General features: G+C 37.1%; 1 protein-coding gene across 1 annotated transcript in view; it reads left to right on the plus strand.

The window, feature by feature from the left end:
* Cacul1 (CDK2 associated cullin domain 1) overlaps positions 1-19,225 on the plus strand; it is a 78,265-nt gene that overhangs the window by 44,369 nt on the left and 14,671 nt on the right. The window contains exons 4-5 of the mRNA XM_004625637.2: positions 12,590-12,685; positions 17,498-17,600. Coding sequence (XP_004625694.1) covers positions 12,590-12,685; positions 17,498-17,600 — 199 coding nt within the window. The remainder of the gene's footprint in view (positions 1-12,589; positions 12,686-17,497; positions 17,601-19,225) is intronic.

Here is a 19,225-nt window from a genome sequence, read left to right on the forward strand (position 1 = left end):
GCTCTGCTCAAGCACACGCTTCTTTACAGCGTCACCTGCCTCTCCATGGCAGCCCGGGTTTCCTTTATGAACCCGCCACTTCTACTGGCGCGTCCGCCAAGGTGAAACAATTGGGAAGGCACTCACCTCGTATTACTTACTTTGAGAGAGAGGAGAGTTCCCGTACGGGCCACCACTTGTCCGGCGCTGAGAAAAGACAAGACGGGGACTCCTTCTTTGTCTTTAGACTTCTTTATTCTCTGGCCTTCCTCCTCTCTGGCCTTCTCTCTGGCCTTCCTCCTCCCTGGCCTTATCAGAGGGAGCCAAGTATTCGTCCGCAGGGCTGTGCGAACCAATCAAATCTTGCCAGCAGGGACCTGGGCTATACAGGAAACAAGACTCGTAGCAGAAGCTCCAGCGGGAGGGGCAAGGCTGAGGAGCAGGGCGCCCGCGCCCGACAGGCAGTGTTACTGGTTTATTCCCTTTATCTCTTGGTTTGAATTCTTAGTTGCCTGGACAGTAGAAAAAGATTTGTTCCTTGTACAGTATTTTGACCTTGCACCTCCCCGTCCACTTTGTCTATTGTTCTCAGACTTTGCCACTCATTTTCTTAACCTTCTACTGTCCATTTACTAAAGAACAGAGATCATGCTCCTTGACAAGGATGTCAATATTCTTCACAGTCTGAACTCAGCAAGATACCGCAACAACTGTAGTTTGCTTTTTAGATTGAAATGAACTGTGTCTTCATTTTGATGTCTTTCCATTTGATATCTTTTCCCCTGCTCCTTTCCTCTTTGTGTTGCTGCGGGGCACGGGGAGCATAGTATTATTTGTAAGTTTTGCCCAGCTTTTAATATCATTATTCCTGCTAGACTTAACTATGTTTTCTTCTTTGCTTCTGTAGCATTTTACATTACTAGTGCTTAGTTTAGCACTTTGACATGTATTAATTACCAAATAGGATGTTAACCATTACAGCACTCTGAGGCTCTTGAGATCAAGAACTTAGCAAAGTTGGCTTCTTTTGGCCTGTCATAGTCTTGACTTAAGTGTCATTAGATAAGTGTGTTAGTTTTAGTGCTGTTGACCCGATATTTCCAGTTCTCCTCCTTCTGGGTACTTGGTCAGTTTTTACTTAAGTACGAAGTTAGGCATAGTCAAGTGACTTGTCCTGACATGTAAATTCTAAGTGAAAGTAGAGTATGTACCCAAAGTTGTAAACCCTTTAAAATTGGCTGTGCAGTTATCCATTTTTTCTCTTGTGCTGTAGTGTTCCAGATAGTAAAGGGTAGCTTAACCTTTGTTCCTGAGTAAGGGTAGTATGAAACAGATCCTCAAGATAAGCATACAACATGAGTGAGAAAGAAAACTTTGCTGTATTGTATTTTAATCTATTTATATGTTTGTTTTTATGAGTTTTATGAAGCTTATTAAATAATCGTTTAAATATTTGCCAGTTTTTTTAATTAAAAGGAAAACTAGTTATACTTAAAATATTTTAATAAAATTAATTTTGATATATTAAGCTACATGTTAATTTTGGTTTCAAGCTAAGTGTATTATTTGACTCAAACATTTCATGATGGAAGTTAATAGAAACTAAACCAAAGTTATTCACCATAATTTACTTTTGAGCCAGACACCAGAAGGCGTATAAAGTCTTTGTCAACCAGCCAATAACCTGACCTGTCTCTTAGTGTTTAAAATCAGGTATATTGTTTTGCTACTTGCTTTTGATCCAGTGGGTGGCAGCATAGCTCAACTAGTCTTCTGTGTAGCCTTTGAAATTTTCATGTTTTTGGGGAAAAGACTTTAATTTCTGTGTCAGTTGAACTGCAAAATATATTTACAATAAAAAGGCTTTCCTCCCCAAAGTATGCTGCTTATTCCTTAACTAGAATGAAGAATATTTTAAATAATAAAAAAATTGTGTGGTACCTTTTCTTTATAGATTTCAAATAAAATATCATTAGCAACTAACTGGTAATTAACTTGACACATGTATTCTGCTGAATGTTTTTATGAATAGGTTACTTAGAGATCTACTTTTAAATCCAATGTAGAACTTCAAGGAGTTGTTATAAAAATAAAGTTGTTCTTATCTCAGAGAATTTACCACCCTAATCCTCAAGCTTCTTGGGCTCTTAGACCATAATTTTAATAAACTTATGAGTAGTCTTTGAAGGCAGGGACTGTTCAATTTAACAAGTACCTTTACAGGGCTTAACGTAACACCAGGCCCTGGAATGTGATTTAGTAACTAATGCGATGGTAAAAGTGCATGCTTGTTTTACAGCTTAAATAAGCACCTGGTTATTTAAGTTGAAATAGCATTCTAAACTTGGAAAATAGAATTTGTGACAAGTTGAAGAGTACAATCTCTCTAATAATGGATATATTTGTATTTTTCAGAGTGTGCAGAGTTCAGTTATGAATTGTACAGAGATAAAGTAGTAATATTTACTAAGTGTTAGGAGGTAAGCTGTCTAGAAGAGTGAGAGGTTATCCTATCCTCTATGGCTTCTCTGGATTTTTTAAAAATTAATTTTATTTTTTCCACGAAACAATTCTGAAGCTTTGTAACTGTCTTGTGGCATTGCTAGGATACAGCCTAGATTATTTCATGCTTACGTAGATGTCTCAGTTACTCTTCTCTTGACACTCAAAATTAAGGAAGGAAAGGTTTATTTGGTTCACAGTTACTGGAGGATTCAGTCCATACCCAGCTAGCTCCAAGGCAGAGTGGCACATGATACAGAACAACTTTTCATGGTGGTGGCAAAGAGCAGAGAGCAAAGGGAGTGGGACACCCACAATAATCAATTCCAGACTCCAGAAGCCACCCCATGACTGCATGAGGCTTTGGGGGGGGACACATATACACAAACCATAACATTCCTTGAGTGGAACATCTGAAGCAATCTGTGGCAAATTGTAAGCTCCGTGTGGCTCCACCCTTATGGCACTTTTGGTGGCAGCTCCCATGGCTTCTGTCTTAGGCCAGCTTTGCTCCCTCTTTGCAGTTTCCCTTCTATGATCCACCTTCCGGGCTTTTCCAAACTTCTGGAGTTTCCACTGAATAGGCTTCTCACAGCTTTACATGCTGCCCTCTCAAGGGCACACAGCCTGGCCCCCCTGGCCTTCTGAAACCTAGGTAGAAGCCTTCTTAACTTCAGAACTGCATTCTGAGTGCGCCTGAAACCAACGCCATGTGGATGGAGCAATAGCCAGGCTTTCTTTTCTGTTGGCTGTAGGGGTCGAGTGCCTGAATTACTGAGCAGTCTGACCCCGATTCCGAGGAATAAATTCTCCATGCCGGTGCCATTCTGGGACTTGGTGTGGCTGCTGCCCCGATTCTGCAACATGGGGCTCTGTGGCTTTCCGCTCAGGGCAAAGTCTCTGACCCTTGCAATTCTGAGGCTACAAAAAGTGGAGACCTGCTGCCTTCAGTGGTGCCCTTAAGCCACTCCTTTCCATTCTCTGGTTCCTTCTTTGCAATGGAGATCCTCTCAGCTCTGTCTTTGCATTCCACAGCTTTATTGGAGTTTCTTTTCTGGCCAAACTCACAAACATTTTAAATCATCCTACTGGGCTCTTTGCTCTTCATTTGCAACATAAATCTGACTAAAAGCTCCCAACAGTAGCTATGCCACTGCCTCAATATTAGACTGCTTTGAGATTTTTTTTAAAGATTAATCAGTCCTCCATGCTTAATTTCAGTGTCAGGCAAAGTCTCTGGAGAAGCGCAAAATGCAGACAAACTTTCTGCCAAGCCTTAACATGTATTATCCAGAGTCCAACAACCAATATAGTTCTTCTTCCCAGCAGAAACCTCCCTAGCCTGGTCTTTACAGGCAGGATTTCCATCAGCCTTCTGGTCTTCAGAGCTCTGACCAGAATCTCCCATACAGAACAGCCAAAGCTATTCCATTTGCTATTCCATTTGCTTCTCTTGTAGGTGGTGTCTCCGAACCTTTCCTGTCTCCTCCATAAGTCATTCCCAAAAGCTCATAATCCACATGGTCAGGTTTAGGCACAGCAATGATCCCACTTCTCTGGTACCAAATTTTGTCTCAGTTACTCTTCTCTTGCTAAAACAAACACCTGACACCCAAAATGAAGGAAAAAAAGGTTTATTTAGCTTATACTTACTGGAGGTTTCAGTCCATACTTGGCTGGCTCCAAGGCAGAGTGGCACATGGCACAGAACAACCTTTCATGGCAGCAGGAAAGAGCAGAGAGCAAAGGGAGTGGCAGCAGCTCAGGCAGCTAGCTAGCCTCTTAGCCCTCCTTACATTGTAATGCAAATTACCTGCCCCAGGGCAGGTGCAACATCCATATCCACAATAATCCCAAACTCCTGAATCTGCCCCATAGACTGCATGAGGCTTTGGAGGGACACATATACACTAACCATAACAGTAGGTAAGCTACAGTAAGTATACCTAGAAATGGGTGTGTTGTCTTCTGTCAGGGTTTTAGTATAAGGAGCTGAGTCAGTCTTGTCAGTAGTTAAAGTGGGGTTGAATTTAACTGTAGCTCCAAATTCCTTTATGGTGCACTGTGGCTGCCTTGTTCTTTAGTGATGCAGAAAAGCTCTGCCCCCACCTCTTAGCAGGTCCTGTATAACCACAGTTTGGGGTACAGCAGGAAGGTGAATGTCTTTTTCTCAACAGTAAATGGCTGTTTTTAGTTAGTACAGGTGTGGGATAACAAGGCAGTGTATACTGTATATGGATTTTCTTTGGTTCCTTAATAATTTTGTAATCTCTGAGTTTGATACTGGTGAAGGAACCATAAAATTTAAAAGAAGAATCCACATATATTCTAATAGTAACTTTAAATTATTTTGTACAGCAACTGTACCACTTTATTTATTTTTTTGGTGGAACCGGGGATTGAACTCAGACCCTTGCCTTAACAGGCAAGCGCTTTTTCTACTGAGCCATCCCCAGCCCTGAGCTATCTCCACGGCCCTTAGTACTAATTTTAAAATGCTAGCAGATCATATTTTTAACCAATTTTAGTGTAGCTTACAAGTTATCACCTCCTCCCACAAAGTAGCCTATTTTTAAGTATGAGCTCGTGTTGGGGAAGCATGCAGCACCTTTATACAGTGTCACTAATGTGTTCATCAGGACTTAGAAGAAACCATGAAAACCTGTGATATAAATAGCAAAGCATATAGCCTTAAGTATTGAATAGTGAGGGGCAAAAAGATAATGATGTCCAGATAGTTGTTAAAATTATTTTGGTGAAAGAAATTTGAGAGGGCCATCCAAATAGCTCAGTGGATTAAAGTACCTGCAAGCAGGTTTAGGGGCCCAGGGCTCAATCCTTGGGTCAGGTGTGCCAGCCCCACCCCCAGGGTGCACTGAGACACAGTTAAGACTAGGTGTGGTGCTGAGTGCCTGTAATCCCATCACTTGGGAAGCTGTAAACAGGAGAATCACTACGAGTCTGATCTAGTAGTGAGAGCCTGAACACCCTGTTGACCCTTCCCTAAAATACAAAGAAAGAAAAAGAAAGAAAGAAACAAAGAAAGCAATTTGACTTGGCAGAGATGTTGATGATACATAATTGAAAACTGTAACCAGTAGTCTATATTTGTTGAAAACTGTGGGCACACACACACAAACCAAAAGAAGATACAAAAATTTAATGGTAGTTATCACTAGTATTGGTATGGTTATTTTTCTACAGTTTGAGTTTTTAAATTTTAAAAAAATCCAGAGGACATGTATTATTTCCATAATGTTAATGGCCTTGTTATGTTTATGAGAACCTGACTTCCCATCCCTTCTTTATTCCTACTTCATTTTAATGTGCAACAGTTATTTATTTGAAGACAATGGAAGAGAAAAACAATATTAAAAATATTTTTGTTTCATTTTGGTGGGGATGGGAAGTAGGTATATAGGAAGAGGGATATAAATATGAAGTTGTGGAACTTGTTTATATTTTACATTAGCAGTGTACAGTTGGCCATTATTAAAATTAAAATGTATTAAGGTCAAGTAGAAGTTCAAAAATGATACCAGGACCTTACTTAGTATAAATCTTCTGTGGGCATACTTTAGTCCTTTAGTTTCTTTAAACATATTTGAAGTGTTTGATAGCCTACCAAATGGGGAAAACACTTACTAGCTTTATCTTAGAGTATTAATTTAAAAAATTCAAAAAACTAAGCACCCAAACTAAAAGATCCAGTCAGAAAATGAGCAATAGATACTTCTCAGAAGCGCAAGTGGCCAATAAGTCTGTAAGAAAATGTTCCTTTATTGACCACTAGAGAAATGCAAATTAAAACAAAATGGAGATTCTGTCTTACTATGGAAAGAATGGCTACCATCAGGAAATCAAATAACAAATGTTGGTGAGGCTGTGAGGAAAAGCAACCCTTCTACATTGCAGTAGGAATGTAACCTAGTATAACCACTGTGGAAAGCAGTGTGCACTTTCTCAAAAAACTAAAGCTAGAAATTTCATTTGATCCAACTAGTTCCCTTCTAGGTATCTTCCCCAAAGAGTTAAAGAGGTCTTATTACAGTGATAAATGCATACCCACAGTTCATAATAGCCAAATATTGGAAATGGCCCGTATGTCTTCAGCAGATGAATGGATAAAGTACGTGTGGTGTTTATACATAATGACATTCTACTCTGTTATAAAGAAGGATGAATTTGAGTTATTTATGGGAAATTGGGTGCATTTTGAGACAATAATGTTAAGAATTATGGAATCAACATCATGGAATCAGACACACGCTTAAATATCACTTGATTTCTCTTATATGAGAAACCCTAAATTTAAATAAAAATCAAAATAAAAGGTAATAGGAAACAGGTAGATAGATCTTTTATAAAAGGGAAGAGGACCCAGGAGCTGAAGGGATGGCAGAGAAGATGATATAAAAAAGATGTGTCGTCTGTATGTACCAACTCTACAGTGATTGTATGTATTATGTGCTGCAAACATGTACTAGTAAAATTAAAAAGTTGTAATAAACTAAAAATAAAGGTACATTCTTAGAAAACCTCTGAGGGTTCCTGAATTCTTTTCAGGAAGCCTGCAACATCAAGACTGGTTTCCTCCCTTCATTATTTGCTCTCATGGTATAGAAATGATATTGGGGCCTTAGTACAAATCTTCAATTCTGTGGGCCTACTTTAAAACTTTATTTATATGTGAAAATGTTTTGTTTTCGGTATTTGGTACAGGGTCTCGTTATGCAGCTTGGACTCCTAGTGATCCTCCTGTTTTCAGCCTCCCCAGCACTGGAATTACAGGCCTGGGCAACCTTGTGTCAGGCTCAGCATACCTGGGGGCGGGGGTGGTGCAGCATGTGGTGTCTGGGATAGAATCACAGTCCCTGCGCTTGCCTAAGCAAGTGCTTAGTCTGCTGAGCTAACTTGCTAGATCTAAAACTTTTTTTAAAGGCGGTTTCACTTAAGAAGGCCTGGGGTGGGGCTGGAGAGATGGCTCAGTGGTCTAAAGCACCTACTTGGAACAAGCTCGGCAAAGCACAGGGACCGCGGTTCGATCCTCCAGCACCACATGCCAGCCAGCCGCGCCCCCTGGTGGGCTGAGCTGGCCACACACACACAATAAATAAATGTTAAAAAAAAAAAATTAAAAAAAAAAGAAGGCCTGGGGGCCAGCCAGATGAAGCAGTGACAATTACTTTTTTCGTTGAATTGGACTTTGTACTTTAAAAGGTATTCTAGAGATGTTCTCTACGAAGAGATGGAAGCAGTGTACCACAGTATAGTGCTTATTTTCACAAGTACTAGTATGTGTGTGTGAGTTTTAGCAAACTGGTGCTGCCCATCCGTGTGTACATCATTTGATAGAATGAATGGTTGACAAACTATTGTATGATACTTAGACTTAAGTGTGTAACCAATATTTTCTCAAAAATGAGTAAAATAAATCTTTTAAAGGAAAACAGTTGACAAAATTTGTTGTCAACATTAGAACTTCAGAAAATTTGTATGTACCACTATGAGTTTGATAGCTTTCCCAAAACTTAATGGTGCTACTCAGAACTGTATCTAATGAAATGTGTCAATATTTAGAAGATCTGTATTACTCAGTATTTTGCAAATGCCTACTGCATGATAGAAAATATGTGTTGAAGGGCTATTCAAACCACAAGATAAATGAAAGAGTTTTAATAGAGTATAAAAATTCATAAGTTTCAGATTTTGTACTGTGACTACCCTTTAGGAAACTATCATTTGTCATATTTTAGAGAATATCTACAATTACCTGAAGATAAAACATTCCTTCTTTTCCATATGTACGTGGATGACAAATGGCTTCCATGTTCTTCAGAAAAATACATCACAATTGTAGTTGAGAATCCAGCTATTTTCTAATCCTAGCTCTAAGGACTTTTAAAATGTCAAAATAATGACAAGACATGTTTTTATTTTGTTTTGGAAAGTTTTTTTTTTTTTTTTTCATAAAAGTAATGGTGTCATGTTAGAATGAATATATATCTTGAGGCCTGTTGAGCAAGTGCCTGATGGTGAGACAGGCTCTTCTTAGGCTCGTGTGCAACTGCTTAGTTCAAGTGTATCTTCCCTCTTGGCCTCACGTGTGTCTGGGATTACAGGCAACATGCCACTGCCCAGGCTGAATTTCTAACACAGGGTGGTCATTGCTATTTCAACAAAAGCCTTTTGGAATCTTCATTTACTTTTTAAAGAGTTCACAGAGGGTTCCAGAAACCATAATATTTGAGAAGCAGTAGAATAAAACCAACTTGAGGATAATTGGGAGTGCTACAAGTCAGTGTTGTACTTTAGCATTTGTGCAAAGAGCTATAAATAAGATGTATTTTTGTATAGGGATACACTGCTTCTGGAAGCATCTGAAATAATTAAGAGTAAGTTACTTGAGGAACAGAGGGTGAAGAGTCAAACTCTAAACGCATCTGAGGGGTGGGAAGATAGCTTAGTAGAATAAGTGCTTGCCTGGCAAGTGCAAGGTCCTGAGTTCAATCCCCAGTACAGCAAAACAAACAAACAAACAAACAAAAAAAAAAGACCACATTTGAGCTTTTTTGAATTTTAAATCAGAAGAATGCTTTACTCTTTACACACAAACACACACAGGAAAAAAATAATCATTTCTACCCAGCTATAATTATACATTTCAGAGAATCTAGGCATATTATAAAAAGCTAGAGTAAATTTGGAGTAACAGTTGGTTTTCTGGCACTTGCTTATTTTTGTTTGAGAAAAAAAATTCATTTAATGTCCAACTCAAATAGTGTAACATTAAAATAATATAAATCAAATTAGATAGCAACTTTCCCAATAGGGCCCAAAGTATACTTGTTAACTTTGTTTTAAGGAAGAACAATTCGATTAGTTTTTTAGAAAGGGCATTTCTTTCTAGATTTTAATGGCACTTATTTCTAGTTTGCTAGAAAAGATTAGTTTTATGTTATGATTTATAGGTTTGCCATTTGAAGAATTTGAGTTGAGTGCTGCATGAAATGTGAAAGAAAAAAGTGTTCTGACATTTAATTCAGTATAAAAAGTACCTTTTAATACTCATAACCTTTGAGCTTTGGAAGTTCTTAAAAAGAATAAGGAATTCAAGCTTATTTATTCTGCCTGCTGTTAAATATGTCTTTTGATTAGTACCCATATTTTTAACTTTTGAATGGTGCCTTTATGAAAAGGGGAAAAATTTTTTTTGAAAGGGGAAATTATCTTAATGCAGTGACTTCTGTGATACTTTTAAGCATGATAATACTTTTAAAATTTATCTGAATGCTGAAATAAGCATTTCCAGAGTTCTTTGAGGCAGTTTAGAAGAAGTGCTTGTGATTCTGTTCATTAATGATAGTTTAACGTTATATAATATGGAACCATTTTCTCCAAATTCCTTAGTTGACAAAGAATGCTTTTTCAAATGTTAATGGATTTTTCTAAAGTATTAACCAAATAGGTAGATGATTCTGAAAAGTTTTATTTACTGTTACTAGTTACATGTACAATATTTGACATTTGTCAAGCAACTTCACATTTTCTTTGATTCTCAGCATATCTTTTTTTTCTCAGCATATCTTGGAGGTAGCATAGTTCATGGAAATTGAAATTCAAGGGCTAAGTGACTCCTAGATTAGATTTAAAGTTTAGATTTCAACGAGAATCTGTCCTTGAAGAAAGCACGTTTATCTGTGCTGTATTTTAGCCACTCCAAATATACAAATAAGGTACAGATCCTGCCCGCTAGGGGGACTTGTAGTTAGTGGCAGAGGTCAGCCTGGATGTGAGAAGCAAAGTGTGTGGCAAACCACTGAAGAACCATGAAGCTTCTGGGTTTGGGAGAAAGTAAGATACATCTTGAACCATGATAGCAGTTAGCCAGGGTGTGTCTAGTTAGGAGAGGAGAGAGAGACCTCTAGGTAGAAAGAGTCATCTGGGAAGCCTGAAACCACACCCATGATTGGAATATGCTAGTAGTTCCTGCCAGTGCCACGCTGGGCTGTGTGTGAGGAGGAACCAGCTGAAACCAAAGACAGATGGAGAAGCTTGAACTTGCATTAAAATTTCAAGGTGTAAGGGCTGGTGAGATGTCTCAGTGGCATAAGCACCTGCCTGGCAAGCGTAAGGTCCTGAGTTCAGTCCCCCGTATGGCTTAATTAATTCACTCAAGGTGCCATGAAGAGAATTTAAATAAGTACAGAGGAACTCAGATTAACTGTGGTATAAGTCTTAGTTCTGGGGTTTATTAGTTGTAGAATGATAGTCAAATGAATAAATATTTCTGAGGGTGTTTGCCTTGTGTGTAGAATGGAAATGACAGTCGCTTTGCAGGCAGTTAAGAGGACTAGGAAAAGAAATGCAAATAAAGCACCTGCCATATATCAGACCACTAAGGTCTATACTCAATAAATTGGAAGATGAATTGGGAGAAGACAGTTCTCTCTATATAGATTCTAAGCTTTTAAGTAGAACTGAAAAAGTGAGTTTAATTGTTGTTTAAAGTAGTATTAAAATATTTGGATAGGGCTGGTGAGATGGCTCAGTGGTCTAAAGCACCTGCTTAGAACAAGCTTAGCAAAGCACAGGGACCGCGGTTCAATCCCCCAGCACCACATGCCAGCCAGCCCCGCCCCCTGGTGGGCTGAGCTGGCCACACACACACACACACACACACACACACAAATAAATAAAATTTAAAAAATAAATAAAGTTTAAAAAAAACCTATAAAATCTTAAAAAAAAGATTTGGATAAAAGTGAGTTTAATCTTATTTTAAAGTAGTAAAATATTTGGATATTTCTAAAATAATTCAGCTGTGCTTTGTAAGCTTGTATTTTTAATTTAATATTTAGCATCCCTTCAATGTGTTATTTCTTAAGTATCTTTCTTTGAAATTCTTTGTGTGTGACATGTGGTTGTTAGCTTATATGACCACCACAGGTTAGATTTTGTATAGATAGAGTCTGTTTTGTTTGCACAATATTTCTGCCATGGTTGATACTCTGGCCCAGGAATGATGCAGTGATGCTTGTTAATGATCTACTCTTAGGCACATGTGCTATCTCATGCAGATTTCTTTAATATTAAAATTTTAGAGAATATATAAAGCAGTGTTGCTCAGGCTGCCACAGCAAAATACCCACAGACTAGGTGACTTGATAGAAGTTTGCTTCTTATAATCCTGTAGGCTGGCAGTGCCAAGATAAGGTGCTAGCTGGTTAGTTCCTGGCGAGGGCTTTCCTGGCTTGTGCCTGACAGCCTCCTCTCCAAAGCTTTCCTCAGAGTGACACTGTGTGTTGGGGTAAGTGGGCTCAAGGTCTCTATATGAAGACATTAATTCCATGGGACTAGGGCTCCACTCTTATAAACTCAAATATATTTCTTTATTCTCAAATGAAGCTGCACTGGGGCTCCTGAATATATTTGTTAATTTTGAAGGGATATGTACTTCATTCTGTAGTACAAAGTTGGAAGTGTTCTCTTTATGGTTTTGTGACTTGGTATTTGTAGCAATGAGTTAAATAGGCATGCACTGCATCATACTACTCTAGAGCTGCTGATGTAAGGGTCATTTTAGTTCCTGCTTTCTAACTAATATTTTTAGTTGGTTAGCTATAGAAGCTTTTTACAACCAAGTTAGCATAGAACTCTGAATGTTACTGTGCTTAAGGGAATTACACAACCTCACTAGTTATAAAAATATATTGTGCCTGTTGCACTTTTTTGAATTCCCCCTTACCCCCACTCTGGTCCCCAATAGTTTGGTTCTTATAGATGTCTACATAATTTAGTGATAATTTAAAATTTTCCTTATCTTTATTTTGAATATCCCTTTTATTCATTAAGAGAACAGACCTTTTAATTAACATGTTGAGCTGTACCTTTCTTAAAGATAGCCAAACCAAAGCTCAGCTTTACATAGCAGGCTTTGGAACAGGATATAGGCCCTAACTTAAATGTATACATGCATCTCCTTTTCTTTATTGTCTCAGTATGAATTTTTGATTGTGAATCTGTTTGCATTTCAGATTGTGGTGGATGGGCTTTTAACTCGGTTTCTCACAACGGTTACGTTTATATTTTATATTCTCTTTCACAGGCCAGCCCTCCTGATCTCTATATTGAAAGATTTAATATAGCTCTTGGACAGTATATGGGAGCATTGCAGAGCATTGTGCCTCTTTTCATATATATGGTAAGTTTGAGCTGTTGTCTACTTTAAGAAAGATGCAGAGTTAAACATGTTCTGTTTAGCTTTTATTTTGTGTAACTTTGAGAAGTGGAAATTAACTTGAGTGTTTTTCTAGCTAATGCAGAACTTTTTTTTTTAATGATTTGAAATTCCTTAAATAACAATTAGACAGTTAATGATCAACAGTCATACAGTGAGGTTTTATTTTTGTCATGTGGAAGGCACTGTGCTTGTTCGTGGAAAAACAAAAGTATATAGTCCCTGGGTTATGAGCATTAAAGTTGAAAACTTCTCAGGTGTACTGTGTAAGATGCATTTTGTAGGATTACAAAGGAATCCAACTTACAGATGTCCCAGAATAGAACTTGTTTGTAAATTGAGGATTTATTATGTAAGATTTCATTAGAAAGAGAGTTAAGGCAAACAAATATATGTGTGATAAATGCCAAGTGACACATTCTATTAAAAGTAAAGCAATAAAATATTAATTCCACACTGATGATCTCTTTTATTTGTATAGTCATGCTTTGAGTATAATTTGTAGGCTATAACTTGTTGATTAGGTTTCTCTCCCCCTTTTAAATAAATAAAATTGTAGAATCTTAAAATTAATCTTCTTACTAAATGCAGGATTCCCTAGAACCCTTTTTTGTTGGTACTGGGGATCAAACTCAGGACCTTGTGTTTGCCAGGCATGTGCTTAAGCCTTGGCTATCTCCCTTGCCCCTTAGAAGCCATTATTCCAGCTCCTCTTTGTTTTTTAGAGAACCAGATATTTGGTTGATTCTACCTTCTATAGTATATACACTGTTATATGTGGAATACCAATCTTAAAAATAATCATTTTCATAAAACATACTGTTTTTAAAAATGGAAAACAGAACTATGTCAGCAGTAATAAGGCACTTTCCAAAAGATCTTACTGTAGTTTGTGATTTTCTTTAAGCTAATAATTCTTATTTACATTTAAACATAATAATTATTTGGAAACTGATAATTTTTAAAGTTAATCAGTTTTACAGTGAATATAAGTAGAAGGTTGGTTTTGCCTTCTTAATCAAGATTTGTCTTAGAAGAAAAATCAGTAAAAAGCCTTAGATTTTTTAATTAGTAGAACTTCTTTTCATACTGTTTCTGTTTAATGGACTCTGGGTTCTTATGGAAGATTAGGAAGTGCACATTAAGATGCTTGTACCTTCAAGTCTTAAGATGTTAACAGGGTGCACGTATAGCCGGGCCACTGTTTCTGAGTGTCCAGGCTGTGGCCTGTGAGGGCTGGGTGGATGGCATGCCTGCAGATTCATCTTTTACAAGGTTACCTGTTGGAGAAGGAATGATGACAGAGTATTCTAAGCTTCCCTTGGAGAGGCATAGCATGCCGTGAATTGAATGTCCAGCATGACAGAAAAATGTCATTGTGGAAAGTGCTTATGTCTCTCACCTGTAAGTTCACAGCATCAGGGAATTTGACTTTAGTCAATGTGACTTGGAAAAAGGGTGATCTACTTAAGTATTCTCACACGGTACCAGTAAACAACACTGTATACCCAGTACAGTTTCACCATTGTTAACAGCAAGCAAATGGGAAAGATAAAGAATCTTTAGGCAGAACCCAGGGCACCTAGGGTGCTGTGGAGCGTGCTAGTTAGGCGAGAGTGAAGAGCCTGGAACTCTTGTACTGAGCTTTCTGCTGCCCCTCAGACCATTTTTTGCTACAATTGTGGAAGTTGTTTTAATGTCTGTTATTCAGCTTTGTGATGTGTACACACAAAAGAGAAAGACGCACCCAGATATAACTGAAAAGAATTTGAACAAATTGAGCAGCTGAAGTCAGATGGTATAATTGGTATAGAAAATAATGCCCTCAGGCAAAGAAGAAAATGAATCTGTGAGCCAGTGAATGGAAAAGATCGTATCAAACATTGTGGGAAGATGTGCAGAAAACTTCTGATTCAGCTTATACTAAAAGTATCTAGAGTCAGCCAGATTAAAGCCCCTGCTTAGATAGACGCAGGAGCCACGAGTTCAATCCCTAGGCCTGCCGTGCCAGCCCCGCTCTATGCAGTGAGACCCTGTAGACCCTGCCCTAAATACAAAAAAAAGCATCTAAGTTTATGTTTCTACAGGATGAAAAGTTTACACAACATGTACAGCAGTAACTTCATAAGTAATACATGCTATTTCAAAAATAAAAAATTAAATCAGATGTTAACAGTATATGATACTCCAGCAAAGAAAAATGCTATAAGTGCCCAAAACTTTCCTTTAGGGCCAAAGCAGTTATTTTATCTTTTATTTTGTATATAAACTGCAATTGTCAAGTAGATACCAGATTGAAAGTATACCATCAAATTGATTTTATTCTAAATTTTAAAATTTTCATTTATGAAAGTAGCTATATGAATTTTTAAAAATAAAATTTAAAATAAACTTTGACCAAAATACACTTCTGGAGGGGAAAGCAGTTTCTTAGAGAAGGAAATATAGGAGACTTTTGTGAAAATCCATATGGGAAAAGAATGAAACTAATAGTCATGAAAGGTGCTGTAATGTCAAATAAGAGGTGACAGTCCCTTACTGGTATTGAATGAGAAGGCTACAGTAATTAGAGGGTTTGTCATTGGCTCAGGGATAGCTAGATCAAGACAGTGGAAACTAGAAAACACTGCAGTAGCATTTTAATAAAGAAGAAAAAAAGGACATGGTATTTTTAGTAAAGCAAGAAGACATTTCAGATCAATAAGGAAAGCCTAGGTTGTTCCTTAGCTGGTATTGAGACAGTTGATAGTCATTTTGGAGAGTCTGACAATGGCTATATTTATAACAAATTCTAAATGGGAAAGTCTTTAAAAATGAAAGGGAACTAGAAAGAATTGTATGCAGCCTTGGGATAAGGAAAATCCTTTCTGAGTCAGACACAGATTTACAAGTCCAAAGTTTAAAAATGTTAGTATAGTAAAATACCAGGAGCAAAACATAGGTGGGGAACAGTAGCAGTACATTTTTGAAACATGAGACAAAGATTTATTTAATAATGTTTTCATGAATTATAAAAAGGTCTTTTTCTGTTGAAAAATAGAAAAATATAGATAATTCACAGAAATACAAATATAAGCACAATACTATGTTCAACACTAAAAGATGGCAAATTCAAAGAAAGCAACATTTAAAAAACACTTGTAGTGAAATTGAAAGCGTCTGATAATAGTTCTGGTAAATCTGTAGGGAAATAAGTTGATGCGTTTGGTAGAAATGTTAATTGTAAGTCTCTTTGAAAGATTGAGAATTATATCTGGGAATACAAATAAACTCAAGCATGTACAAATACTATGCATATGTGTAAGAATTAAGAATTACGCAGTGTTTTTAATAGTACAGAATTGGGCTAGCAAAGCTATTAGGACAAATAAATGGAAAAGAGAAATAATACAGTTAAAAACAGTGACATGAGGGCCAAGGAGATGGTTCAGCAGATTAAGCACCTGCTTAGTCAGTTGCAGTGACTGGTTTGATCTCTGGCATCACATGTTGTGCTGGCCACGGAAACTTACAATTCCTGTGCTGGGGGGCTGGAAACAGGAGGATCACTAGGAGTTGGAGCTTCATAATGAGACCCTGTATCAAATACATTTTAATAATAATAATAATAATGATAAGTCTTTTTTTAAAGAAAAGTCTTCTAGAATACACCCTTGAGGGTGAACAGTGAAGTATAGTGTGTAATATTTCCTTCTGAGCAAGGGCTTTTTTTGAGAAAAAGAAGTACACACATATAAGGATCATTTTAGAATGACTGTACAATACTTTTCCTAGCATAGAATGGAACCTTTGGGAAGAGGACAGAAGACCTGCAAAGGGAGATTTTATTGCATACTCTTTGTATGTATTTGTATTTTTTAACTATATGGATCTAACTAAATATTTCAAACAGAAAAATCTATGAAGAGAGAGTCAATGACTTGTTAACATTCATCTTTGTATTTTCTGCATTGAGGCATTGAGTTAATATACATAAACATTTGATCATTTTTGGCTTGCTAGTCATGCTAGTTAGGCTACAGGAAACAGAAAACTGGATTCAAAGTGATTTAAATAAGTAAGAAAAAGTGTTATGGCCTGCAACAGAACTGCAGAAAGAACTAAAGAACTTTCCTCCAATCCTGGCCTTTTTGGTTTGATTTATGCCTCCTTTGCTGTCTGACTGAAGCACAGATGGTCTCTATGGAATGCTCGGAGTGGAATAACTTAAACTGACTCCTGAAGTGAAATGTGTGTTGGAGTCACAATACATGTTTACTGCCTGCTTTACACATAGATCATGAGAGAGGTGGCTTTCTCCTGGTGTTGTGCTTAGACGTGATTCCTTTCCCCTGGTACTGGATATTGAACCCAGTTACCTCCCCTACTCAGCTCTATTCCTGAGGTTTGTGTTATTTTTTATTATGAGACAGCATATAGCGTCTTGCTAAGTTGCCCGGCCTGGGCTTAAATTTGAGATGAAATCCTTTTATGCATCCTCTTAGAGAACTGGGGTTACAGGTGTGTGCCACCACCTCTGGCTGATTCAGATTTTTAAAAGAGCACGTCCCACGCATGGCTGTGTAGTGTCTGTACAGCAATGTTAAGTTATAGTTCATAGCACTTTATCTTCTTGTAACCTTGTGCCAGAAAGACTTGAACTAGGGCTCTTGGTTGATTTTTTTTTTTAATCTGTAACCTTTGTACATTATTTCCTAAAATGATATTTATTGTTTTCATTCATGAGACTAATCATTTCCTCCGATTCATGCATTAAAAAAGTTATTTGTTTTTCAGAATAAGTTTTACATCGAAACTAAGCTTAACAGAGATTTAAAAGATGACCTTATAAAGCTGTTTACGGAACATGTTGCAGAAAAGCACATTTACAGCCTAATGCGTAAGTAATTTAGTAATTGAGCTTATTGTGGAGGTGAGAGGCCAGTATTGCAAATCAACCCCAGTATTATCATACAGACTCCAATGTTGGTATCTTCTGAACTAGATAACAGGAAGTGTTGAAGCCTTCCTGTGCTATAGGGAGAAATGAGACAAGGGGGGATTCATGAGTAGAAGGTGTTAGGTAAGCCTCTTAGCCTCCTGTGGGCCTGTATTTTCTCTTCCGTGAATTAGGACCTACAAAACGTTCAACAAGGCTTTGCAGGTGATCACACAGCATTGTCCAGTTAGATTTTCTTTTCTCTCCATTCCTGGGTTGTCTGCCCCTCTCAGTGAGTGGTACCTCATGCTGCCTTTCCTAAAAAGGTATGCATCTAGGAAGCCCCAGGCTTAATGCCTCAGCATCCTGTAAAAGCTCACATACTCTGTGAAGTATAGGTGTACATATCAAGGCATTTTCAAAAAATTGGTACATGCTTGAATTTGCAGTATATATTTTGTTGCTTTCCTATTAAACATAATTAGCTGGTACAGTGATGAACAGAAGAATTTTCATAAGCTTTATCATCAATTGTTTTTTCCATTTTTTTATTTTGAATTAAAAGATGGAGTTGTTAAACACTGGGACAGTTTATTTTAGAAAGACAGATTTTACAGTTAAGAGTATAGATGAAGATAATACATGTTTTATCATTGTGTTCCCAAGGAATTCCATAATCTAAAATACAGATCTAGAATCTTGAGCATGTATTTTTTAAAGCTACACAGATGTTGACAAACATCTTTAATGTTATCTCAGGAGATAATGTAGCTGTTAGTCATTTCCTGTTGTTGATACTGGCTTTGGTTTTGTTGCAAAATACACATTTTCTTCTGTGCTAAAATTTAATGAAGAGGGTTAGGGAGATGGCTCAGTAGAATAAAAGGGCTTGAGTTCAATCCCCAGTTCTGCTAAAAAAAAAAAAAAAAAAAAAGGGAAAATTTAATGAAGAAATGCTACCATCTGATAGAAAGTTTATTTTCTTTATAAATATGTTTTAAAACTTGTTAATTTGGAAGTGAATTTTATTGGGAACAGAATATTCAAAAGAGAATAAAATACTGATTTGAAGAGAGAAAAAGCATTAACAAATTGCTTCTTTGGTTTATCATACCTGGTTTTCAATACAGATTACTATTGAAGGTAGATAGACCTTTTCCAAATAAACTGAAAAAGACTTTAAGCTGTTATAAATTGCATACAACTGAATTTACTACGTATTTTCTGAACAGTTATTAGGCATTGGGGTAGAGTAAACGATATTAAAAGTGACCAGTGGTCACACTGGCTTGAGCTCCAGATCAAGGAACTCTATAAATATTTAATAGTGTATATCAATAGTCATCAAAAAGATTTTGAAAATACCCACATTCTACTTAGATATAGTAGGATCTGTCCCAAATACTTTACAAATTTTAACTTATTTAATTCTCTTAGGCCTATAGGATTTGTATAGTCATTATCACAGAAACCAATGCAGAGATTAAAATTAATTTAAGCATAATAACATAATTAATAAAATAATTCAAGCATAATGCTATTAAGGATTGGTATTTTGTCTTTAGTTACACATTTTACTATGACCT

Source organism: Octodon degus, unplaced genomic scaffold (assembly GCF_000260255.1).
Source record: "Octodon degus isolate 3935 unplaced genomic scaffold, OctDeg1.0 scaffold00010, whole genome shotgun sequence".
NCBI classification, from domain to species: Eukaryota; Metazoa; Chordata; class Mammalia; order Rodentia; family Octodontidae; genus Octodon; species Octodon degus.